The 10,985-nt window shown below is 40.1% G+C and overlaps 1 protein-coding gene across 3 annotated transcripts in view; it reads left to right on the top strand.

Annotated features, from left to right (window-relative positions):
- The first annotated feature begins 328 nt into the window (after positions 1–328).
- The window catches only part of SNX16 (sorting nexin 16), a 45,938-nt gene continuing 35,281 nt past the window's right edge, over positions 329–10,985 (top strand). Inside the window, exons 1-3 of one of the 3 annotated variants that reach the window (XM_033202620.1) lie at positions 333–639; positions 2,666–2,909; positions 2,997–3,136. In XM_033202620.1, the coding sequence (XP_033058511.1) occupies positions 2,762–2,909; positions 2,997–3,136 (288 nt within the window). In that variant the 5' untranslated portion in view covers positions 333–639; positions 2,666–2,761. Of the gene's footprint in view, positions 640–2,665; positions 3,137–10,985 lie in introns of all 3 variants that reach the window. The other 2 variants (XM_033202621.1, XM_033202619.1) reach the window with 2 other exon arrangements.

Genomic DNA, 10,985 nt, shown 5'->3' with positions numbered 1-10,985 from the left:
TTCCAAAGAGGACTTTTGAATTATGTAGAACGGATCAGCTACTAAGCAGTGTTCTATCTTCCTACTCTTCTAATCGATTGTCATCCCTTAAAGCGCTGCTAATTCTAGAAAACAATCTATAACCTGTTAGAACCAGCGCAAGCTGGTGATGACTACAAGTCCCATGATGCAAAGTATGAGCGCGGACCAATGTTGCTCGTAGTTCCTTCTGGGAATTGTAGTCTTCTAATCTCCTGTTTGGCAAACTAGGTATTGTAGCCTCCATTTCTCAGAATTTCGGTTGGAAAAGTAAGATAGTGCAGAGAATGTCGACTTCCTGCCACAAGATTACGTTTATCTTCGCTACCTGAGCGCCCGGCCAGACAACTCCGGTCGCGCCTCCGGTGGGCGGGCCCCCTTGGCGTGACATCACTTCCGGCAGAGATGTCCCAAGTTCGGCCCCTCCTTCCACACGGCAGGGATCTCGGGCCCGGCAGCCGGGCAGAGACAGGCTGAGGCGGGGAGCAGCTGCTTTTGGGGCGGGGGTGTCACGTGAGGCTTCTCGCTGCTGAGGGAGGAGGTGAAAAGTGGCAGTTAAGGAGAGTCCGGTTTAACCGTCACCGTGAAGCGCGCTCGTTCGGGATCGCGGAGTGGGCTGAGGTAAGGACTGGGTCTTTACCTCAGGACAAGCGGTCGCTGTCCCGGGTTCTCGTTCGGGTGACACCTGCAACCTCGATGTCTGGCGGGCGCCGAGAGGCTCCGCGGGAGAGTGGAGAGGCGCCGCAGGAAACCCAGCCACCTTCAGGCCACCGCCGACCCCACTGTGCGTCTGGGAGGCACTGGGCGCGCACCGGGCAGCGGAGGCGGGAGAGTCTGGGAGCCCGGGGAGCGGCGGGTCTCGCCGCCTGCAGTGTGGAAGACCCGTGGCCGGCGCGGACCCCGGCCTTACCTTCCGAGGGTCGAACTGTGCCGGGTATTTGCCTCTTTCCTCCCGCCCACGGGGTTGCTCAGAGTCGGGCCACCTCACCTGAGATTTTCCAGAGTGAGACTGAACTGGTCGTCCTGGGAGCAACTCCGCACCAGGGCAGAGGCGAAGACGCTGCTAATGAGCACAGCACGTTTTTTGTTCTGTTCTGTTTTGTTTTCAACGCTTGGGTAGCGCTCACATCTTCGGACGTCAGTGGTTGTATTGATACGCGACCTCCCCCAGCCAGGCGGCCTCAGGTAGAAGAGTGGCAAAGGCCAGGTCGATCCCTCGGACCTTCAGAAAGTTGAGATTTCAGACTTCACTTATTTTTGGGGAGGCCGTCAGGCGGAACTGAGGAGCGGTGAATCAGCAGCTGAAGTTTCATAAATCTTTGATAATGGGGAAAGGTTACCGAGAGTCACTTGAGTTAAAAATCTTTTTTTTTTTTTTTTTTTCTGAGATGGAGTTTCGCTCTTGTAGCCCAGGCTGGAGTGCAATGGCATGATCTCGGCTCACCGCAACCTCCACCTCCCGGGTTCAAGCCATTCTCCTGCTTCAGCCTCCCGAGTAGCTGGGGTTACGGGTGCGCGCCACCACGCCCAGCTAATTTTTGTATTTTTAGTAGAGCCGGGGTTTCACCATGTTGTCCAGGCTAGCCAAGAACCCCAGACCTCAGGTGATCCACCCGCCTCGGCCTCCCAAAGTGCTGGGATTACAGGCGTGAGCCACCGCGCCCGGCCCAGAGTTAAAAATCTTATTTCAGCATCTTTCCAAGTCCAGGCGACTCATTTCTTACCTTTCCCACTAGTAGAGTTTCGTATGAAAAGTTGGGCAGTTATTGTTGTGTGTAGTCTTGTCATTTTGTTGGTCTGTAGTTATTACAGTTTCTTATGAGTTTATTATTTAACAACGTAATAGCAAACCATTTCTTTGTGTTATGATACTATTCTGACACAAGATATACTAGTCCTTTTGATAACAGATCCTTGAGTGTAAGTTATAAAGATTTAAATACCTTCAGTTTATCGCAGAGCAGCATTAGTGATGACCTGTAAGCTGTGAAGAACGGTTACACTTTTCACTATTTAATTTTGTTGCATATAAGTTTAATGTTCACTGGGTTTTATTTTAGTAACTTGACTAAGTGTATTTTTAGTCCTGGGTTCTATAAAATTATACTATGTAGCATGTAAGCGTCTGGTTCATTGTTACTACTCTGTGTAAGTTTTTGTAGTTTCACTAATTAAATTGAAAGATAATGTGAATAGATTTCCTCCCTTTATGATTAAATCCAGAGGTAATGTAAATAGTTTTCCTCCTTTTCTTCTCTTTTTCTCTCTTGTACTGAAATGTAATACTGTCAGGATGATAAGCATGGAATAAAGCTTCAGAAGGGTCTTTACCAATCTTTCTCCTACCAGATGGAGATGATGAAATCAGGTTAAAATGAACATTACAGAAATACTTCACAGGGGAATAAAGTAGGGGGAAAAGGGATAACATGTAACATGGGGTCAAGAAAAAAGAGTGTGAAGCAGTTTTGCTCTCTCTACCTTGCAAATAGGAGTCCTTAAAGACAACTGGAATTAAAAGAAGGGGTTTGAGGTATGTTTTAATTCCAAATAAAATAGAGTGTCATAAAATTGAAAAGAACATTTTTCTTTTGGATACTGCTGCAGATTAAAGACTAATCTTTTAATATGTCCTTTTCATTTTTAGATAGTGAATTCCTAAGAAGAAAATAATGAATTGCATATTAGTTGTTCCCTAAGTGGACTCAACAGTGTGCAAACTTGTTGCAAAAGCCAAGAGAAGATGGCAACTCCTTATGTCCCAGTTCCTATGCCCATAGGAAACTCTGCTTCCAGTTTTACGACCAACAGAAATCAAAGAAGTTCTTCTTTTGGCAGTGTCTCAACAAGCTCAAACTCTTCTAAAGGCCAGTTAGAAGACGCCAATATGGGTAATTTTAAACAGACAAGTGTTCCTGATCAAATGGATAATACTTCACCTGTCTGTAGCAGTCCCCTCATTAGGACTAAATTTACAGGTACAGCTTCTTCCATTGAGTATTCTACTAGACCAAGAGAAACTGAAGAGCAAAATCCGGAAACAGTGATTTGGGAAGATAGACCATCTACACCTACTATACTGGGTTATGAAGTGATGGAAGAAAGAGCTAAATTTACTGTAAGTATTGACTTCTGCTGTGTACCAGTACAAAGTGACAGATTGGCTAATCTGTGTGTTTAAACCAGTGTTAAATTAATGTAAACCTGTACTTATAATTTCTTGAATATGAAATTCTAATGGTTTTTACACCACTGAATTCTATCATGTTGTTGTAAACTTTTGCTTTACTTTAATAAATTTTCACAAACCAGACACACATATGTAACTATTAATAGCACATAAATCAAGGAAAAGGACGTTACTAGAATCTTAAATGCTCTGGGTTCTCTGCCAGTCAGGACCCATTCACCCGATACTTTTGTATAGCCTAGATTAATTTTGCCTATTTTTGTACTTTATCTAAATGGAGTTACATACTCTTTTTGCATCTGGTCTCTTTTCTTTAGCATTGCCAAATTACATGCCCAGCTTTAAAAGATATTGATGAACAGTGTTTCAGAATGGTTGTGTACTGATTTATACTCCTAAAAGCAGGATATAAGAGTTCCAGTTGATCCATAGCATCCTCACATGTGATATTTTAACATTTTTATCATTTCAGCTATTCTCATGGGTATAGAGTAATTGGTTGTGGTTTTTGAATTTTCTTAATGACTAATTAAATTGGATTTAAAAAAATTTTTTTTGGCTGTTTGGATATTCTCTCGTGAAATATCTGTGCATGATTTTTGTTCATTTTTCTTTTGCGAAATCTCCCTTATGATTTGTAGTTTTCTACGCATTTTGGATATTTTTTTTCAGATAATGTATTGTGATTATCCTTCTCACTCTGGCTTGCCTTTTCAATTCCTTGATAATACCTTTGATAAACAAAAGTTCTTAATTTTAATTTGGTTTGATTTGTTAATTTTTTTAATGGCTATCACTTTTTGAAATCTTTGCCTACTCCAAGGTTACAAAGATATTGTCCTTTGTTTTCTTCTAAAATCTTTACTGTTGAGCCTTTCACATTTAGATTTGTAAACCACTGGAATTGATTTTTGTCCATGGTGTGAGATGAGGGTCAAGTATTTTTTTTTTTTTCCCAGATGGGATCAATTAATCAGACTTATTTAAAAGACCTCTTTCTCCTCTTCATTTTCAGTATTGTCTGTGTCATAAATCATGTGACCATAAATGCATGGGTCTGCTTCTGTGTTCTGTTTTTCCATCCTTTACTAATTTCACACTGTCTTAATTAGTAAAATCTTGTAATAGGTCTTGATATCTAGCAGTGTAAGTACTCTAGCTTTTTTCTTCAAGATGGCCTTGGCTATTCTTGGCCCTTTGCATTGAGATTTTGTTAGATCTATAGATTAATCTGGGGAGAACTGACATCTTTACAATACTGAGTCTTTAAATCTATGAACCTCATCCATTGATATAAGGCTTTAATTTTTTTCTAGTAATGTTTTGTTGTTTCTGGTGCAGGATTCTTACATCTTTCGGTTAGATTTGTTTCAGGTTATGGATGTTGTTTGATGTTCTTGTGAGAGACATCTATTTTTGTTTTCTATTTACTGCTATTTTATATATTTTGACCTTTTATGTTTATGTATCCAGCAACCTTGCTTAACTCACTGATTAACTCAAAAGGTTTACTTTTTTGGTAAGAGTTTGTTCTTTTAATAAAGTTTAATGTTTACTTCAATGTTTCCTGCTGCAAATTTATGACAGGATAGGATGACCTCCAAGGAAAAATTGTTGACATAATTTATGAAGAGGCAGTCTTTAAAATTATCATAAGACTGTGATATAGGAAATCTGCAGGGAACTCTCTCTCTTTTTTTTAGAAAATTTTTAGAAATTATAATAAACTGATGGCCAATTTCCTGAATTAAGGAATAGGCATTTAGTGAGTTGATACTATGGTCTGAATGTGTGTTCCTTCAAAATTCATATGTTGAAACCTAACCTTCAAGGTGATAGTATTAAGAGATGGAGCTTTTGGAAGCCAGTAGGTCATGGGAGCAGAGCCCCCATAAATAGGATTAGGACCCTTAAAAAGACGCCCCAGAGAGCTTTCGTGTCCTTTCCACATGTGAGGGCATAGCTATAAGGCACCATCTATAAACCAGAAAGCAGGCCCTCTCCAGATACCAAATCTGTTACTGTCTTGATCTTGGACTTCTCAGACTCTAGAACTTTGAGAAATAAATTTCTGTTGTTTAGAGGCTACCGAATTTGTGGTATTTTGTTACAACAGACCTAACAGACTAAGACAGATGATATGTGTGAAGATGCAGGTATGTGACCAAATACAAGGTGGTGTTATATAAAACATTTCAAGAGACTGGAGAGGAGGAAGTAAATGACAGACAGACATGAAATTAGTCATATTCATTTATTTATTAACTCAACTTTTTTTTTAATTACCTATTATGCCTCAGGCACTGTTCTGGGTAGTAGTGGTACAACGATTTGAATGAAAGCATGATAAGTAAGTAAATAACAAGACACCTGATATGTCACATGGTGATAAGCACTATTGAGAGAAATAAAATAGAGAAGAAAGAAAGGGAGTTTCCTCAGATCTGGGGTTGGGATTTAAATAGCACTGTCAGTCGTGGCCTCACAAAAAAGATGTTAGTACTAACAGGGAATGAGCCATGAGAATGTGTTTTCAGCACAGATGGGACAACTACAAAGATCCTTGTGGCTGACAGCAGAGTAAGCTGTGGGAGGTGTAGGGAATGAGATGACAGGCAGGGAAGTGTGGCACACAGATCACATAGGGAATGAGGCACTGTAAAGTCTTTGGATTTTACTCTGCATGAGATGGGAATCTTTGAAAAGGTTTTTAAAACAAGAGTCATGTGATCTGACTTAATGTTTTAAAAAGTTCCTTCTGGCTACTGAATTGAGACTGGTTTGGTCAAGATGGAGAACAGTCAAAGCAGGAAGCAGTTAGTAGGTTCTTGTGGCAATCCAAGGGAGACATGATGGTATTGTGAACTGGGGTGGTGGAGGAGGTCCTGAGAAGTGATCAGTTTCTGGATCTATTTTAAATGTAGAACCAGCAATATTTCCTAATGATTTGGAAGTGGAGTGTGGAAGAAAGAGAAGTCAAAGATGACTTCAAAAGTTTTGGCCTAAGCAATGGGAAGAATATGGCTGCCATTTAATTAAATGACAGATTTTGAGGGGATGATCAAGATTTGTTTTTAGATATGCTAAATTTGATATGTCTGTTTGACATTGAAATGGAGATGTTACATGTGTTAATGTGTACACATATATATGTATTGTGTGTGTGTGTACACATAAGCTGAGTCTAAGGGAGTGGTATGAGCTGGAGATACAAGCTTGATAATGTTAGGTTTGTAAAATAATTTTTTCTAGATGTAGTCTTTTGAATTGATCTCATAACTAAAAAAGTATTAGGACTCACTGTTGATCTGATAATATATAAAGTGTCTAGTCTTTAAAAAGGATGTTTAAAGACAAAAATTGACTAGGATGGGTAGTGAGTAGGATTGGGAAGGAAGCATGCTGTAGACCTCTTTGGTAATGTTTTGTTTCTTGCTCACTGATATGCTTTGGCTGTGTCCCCACCTAAATCTCATCTTTAATTCTCATGTGTTGTGGGAGGGACCTGGTGGGAGGTAATTAGGAAGTATAGCTAACTTGCTTTTGATTTTACAAGCTGATGGGCAGAAAGGACTTACCTTGTCTTGGATGAGGGGCAAGGGACAATCATTGGGGCAGGTCTTTCCCATACTGTTCTTGTGATAGTGAATAAGTCTCATGAGATCTGATGGTTTTAAAAATGGGAGTCTCCCTGCACAAGCTGTCTTCTCTTGTCTGCCACCATGTGAGACTTGCCTTTCACCTTCCATCATGATTATGAGGCCTCCCAGCCATGTGGAACTGTAAGTCCAATAAACCTCTTTCTTTTGTAAATTGCCCAGTCTCATGTATGTCTTTATCAGCAGTGTGAAAACGGACTAATACAGTAAGTTGGTACCAGTAGAGTGGGGCGCTGCTAAAAAAATACCCGAAAATATGGAAGCGACTTTGGAACTTGGAACAGTTTGGAGGGCTCAGAAGAAGACAGGAAAATGTGGGAAAGTTTGGAGCTTCCTAGAGACTTGTTGAATGGCTTTTCCCAAAATGCTGATAGTGATATGAACAATGAAGTCCAGGCTGAGGTAGTCTCAGTTACAGATGAGGAACTTGTTGGGAAATGGAGCAAAGGTAACTCTTGTTATGTTTTAGCAAAGAAACTGGCGGCATTTTACCCCTGCCCTAGAGTTTTGTGGAACTTTGAACTTGAGAAGGATGATTTAGGGAAGAAATTTCTAAGCAGCAAAGCATTCAAGAGGTGACTTGGGTGCTACTAAAGGCATTCAGTTTTATAAGGGAAGCAGAGCATAAAAGTTTAGAAAATGTACAGCCTGACAGTGCAATAGAAAGTAAAATCCCATTTTCTGAGGAGAAATTCAAGCTGGCTATAGAAATTTGCATAAGTAATAAGGAGCCCAATGTTAATCCCCAAGACAATCGGGAAAATGTCTCCAGGGTATATGAGAGGTCTTCATGGCAGCCCCTCCCATCACAAGCCCAAAGGCCTAGGAGGAAAAAGTGGTTTTGTGGACTGGGCCCAGGGTCCCTGTGCTGTGTGCAGCCTAGAAGGCTTGGTGCCCTGCGTCCCCGCTGCTCCAGCCGTGGCTGAAAGGGACCAAGATAGAGCTCAGGCCATGGCTTCAGAGGGTGCAATCCCCAAGCCTTGGCAGCTGCTACATAGTGTTGAGCCTGCAAGTGCACAGAAGTCAAGAATTGAGGTTTGAGAACCTCTGCCTAGATTTCAGACGATATATGGAAATACCTGGATGCCCAGACAGAAGTTTGCTGTAGGGGTGGGACCCTCATGAAGAACCTCTGCTAGGGCTGTGTGGTAGGAAAATGTGGGGTCAGAGCACCCATACAGAGTCCATACTGGGGGCACTGCCTAGTGGAGCTGTGAGAAGAGGGCCATCGTCCTCCAGATCCTAGAATGGTAGATCCACCAACAGCTTGCACCGTGCACCTAGAAAAGCCACAGCTTATAACAGCAGTCAGAAGGAGGGCTATACCCTGCAAAGCCACAGGGGTGGAACTGCCCAAGGCCATGGGAGCCCACCTCTTGCATCAGCATGACCTGGACATGAATGAGACGTGGAGTCAAAGGAGGATATTTTGGAGCTTTCAGATTGACTGACCCACTGAATTTCAGGCTTGCATTGGGCCTGTAGCCCCTTTGCTTTGGCCAGTTTCTCCCACTCGGAATGCCTGTATTTACCCAATGCCTGTACCCCCATTGTTTCTAGGAAGTAACTAGCTTGCTTTTGATTTTACAGACTCATAGGCAGAAGGGACTTCTTGTCTCGTATGAGACTTTGGACTGTGGACTTTTGAGTTAATGCTGAAATGAGTTAAGAATTTGGGGGACTGTCGGGAAGGCATGATTGGTTTTGAAATGTGAGGACATGAGATTTGGGAGGGGCCAGGGGCAGAATAATATGGTTTGGCTATGTCCCCACCCAAACCACATCTTGAGTTCCCACATGTTGTGGGAGGGACCCAGTGGGAGGTAATTGAACAATGGGAGCAGGTCTTTCCCATGCTGTTCTTGTGACAGTCTCATGAGATCTGATGGTTTTAGAAATGGGAATCTCCCTTCACAAACTCTTCTTTCGTCTGCTGCCATGTGAGATGTGCCTTCACTTTCTGCCATGATTATAAGGCCTCCCCAGCCACATGGAACTGTAAGTCCAGTAAACCTCTTTCTTTTGTAAATTGCCCCATCTCAGGTATGTCTTTATCAGCAGCATGAAATGGATTAATAACACTCATGGTACTAGTTACATAGGTGTGTTCATTTTGTGAAAACTTCTCAAGTTGTATGCTTATGAATTGCGTACTTTTTTGTATATATTTTGTAATTCAAAAACAACTACATTAAAATAAAAACAGTAAAATAATACATATGAAGCTTCAAGTAAAGAGTAGAAACAACAGTTACTGGAATATAGAGAAGGGAATGATCAGTACTGTTCATAAAATTTTCATTGAAAGCACTACTCAAACAAGCAGAAAGAGCACTTTCTGGAAGAGATAAAACACAAAAGTCTGTACTTTATCTTGCCTATAGAAACAGGGGTATTCAGTGGCCACAGTGGAGAGTAACTTATTTAGAAGGGGGAGTTCATTTTCTAAGACAAGTAAATAAAGTCAGTATGTATTATTTGTAGATAAACCTAATTATTATATGAAATGCATTTTTGTGCTGTATCAGTCATTCATACTCAAAAGTTTTAAAAGACTTCTCTCTTCTTTTAATGAGTGACTACTAAAAAGAATTTCTTTTGTATCCCCATTGCAACTTTTTTAGATCAGAACCTTCTGCTGACTTTAAAGAGTATCCAAATAATCTTGTTTCCCACCCTTATATGTTACAAAAATAAATTGCTTATTTTTTTTACTTCAAAGCTAAATGACTAATCCTTAACTCCTCCTTATTCTCCCCTGAATAGCTGAAAGAGAAGTTTGTATGTGAGAAAAATCAAAGGATAAGGATAATCTGTAGTCCCTAACTAATGAGTTATCTTTAGGGCAGCACTGTCCAATAGAAGTATAATGTGAGCCATAACTGTGAATCACATCTGTAATTTTAAATTTCTTAGGAGCCACATTAAAAACAAAAGAAATAGGTGAAATTATTTTATTAATATATCTTATTCAACCAAATATGTCCAAAATATTATTTTAACATGTAGTTAGTATTGGACCATTTTAATAAATGCCATTTACATCTTTTTTCACATTAAATCTTTGAAATTCAATGTATATATTGCACTCTCAGCACGTTAGTTTTGACTAGTGACACATTGAATGCTCAATTGCCATGTGTGACCAAAAGTGCAGCCCTAGAGCTACACTTGGAAATTACTGGACAGCAAATGTCCAGGAAAGAAGTTACTTTTTTAAAGAGATTTTCTTATCCAGCAGATAGTTATTGAATATCTCGTATGTGCCTGTATCTAGTTTAGTGCAAAATACCGTATCAAAAACTACTAGATGTTTCTCTGAGATTCTATCATAAATAACACTTTCTCGTAATACGTTCTAAAATTATGCTTATAAAAAATAGAATCCACTTTTTTCTTAAGCGCTTTTAAAAATATATTGACTTGCTTCAAGTTTTTCTATTCAGTAGCCTACATAATTGTACATAATTACAAAAATGTAAATTTTATTCAATTGGGGTTTTTTGGTATTTCAAGCTTATATTTTGCCCTTTTTTTACAATAATTTCAACTTTCATTTTAGATTCAAGGGTTACATGCGCAGGTTTATTACATAGGTATATTGCGTGATGCTGAGGTTTGAAATACTAGTGAACCCATCACCCAAGTAGTGAGCATAGTACCCAACAGTTTTTCAACTCATTCCCCTCTCATCCTCCTGACTAAGAGTCCCCAGTGTCTATTGTTGCTATCTTTATGTCCATGAGTACCCAATATTTACCTCCCACTTATAAGTGAGAACATTATGTATTTGGTTTTCTGTTCCTGCATTAATTCACTTAGGATAATGGCCTATACCTCCATACATGTTCCTGCAAAGGACATGACTTCATTCTTTTTTATGGCTGCATAGTATTCCATGGTGTATATGTACCATATTTTCTTTTTCAAATCCATTAGTTTTCCATGGTGTGTATGTACCATATTTTCTTTATCAAATCCATCTTTGATGGACAACTAGAATAATTCCATGTCTTTGCTATTGTGAGTAGTTCCTGCAGTGAACATGCAAGTGCGTGTATCTTTTTGGTAGAACAATTTATTTTCTTTTTGGTGTATACCCAGGAATGGGACTGCTT

The sequence above is a fragment of the Trachypithecus francoisi genome, unplaced genomic scaffold, assembly GCF_009764315.1.
Source record: "Trachypithecus francoisi isolate TF-2019V2 unplaced genomic scaffold, Tfra_2.0 Lachesis_group7, whole genome shotgun sequence".
Classification (NCBI taxonomy): domain Eukaryota; kingdom Metazoa; phylum Chordata; class Mammalia; order Primates; family Cercopithecidae; genus Trachypithecus; species Trachypithecus francoisi.
This window is presented reverse-complemented; position numbering and strand designations above follow the sequence as displayed.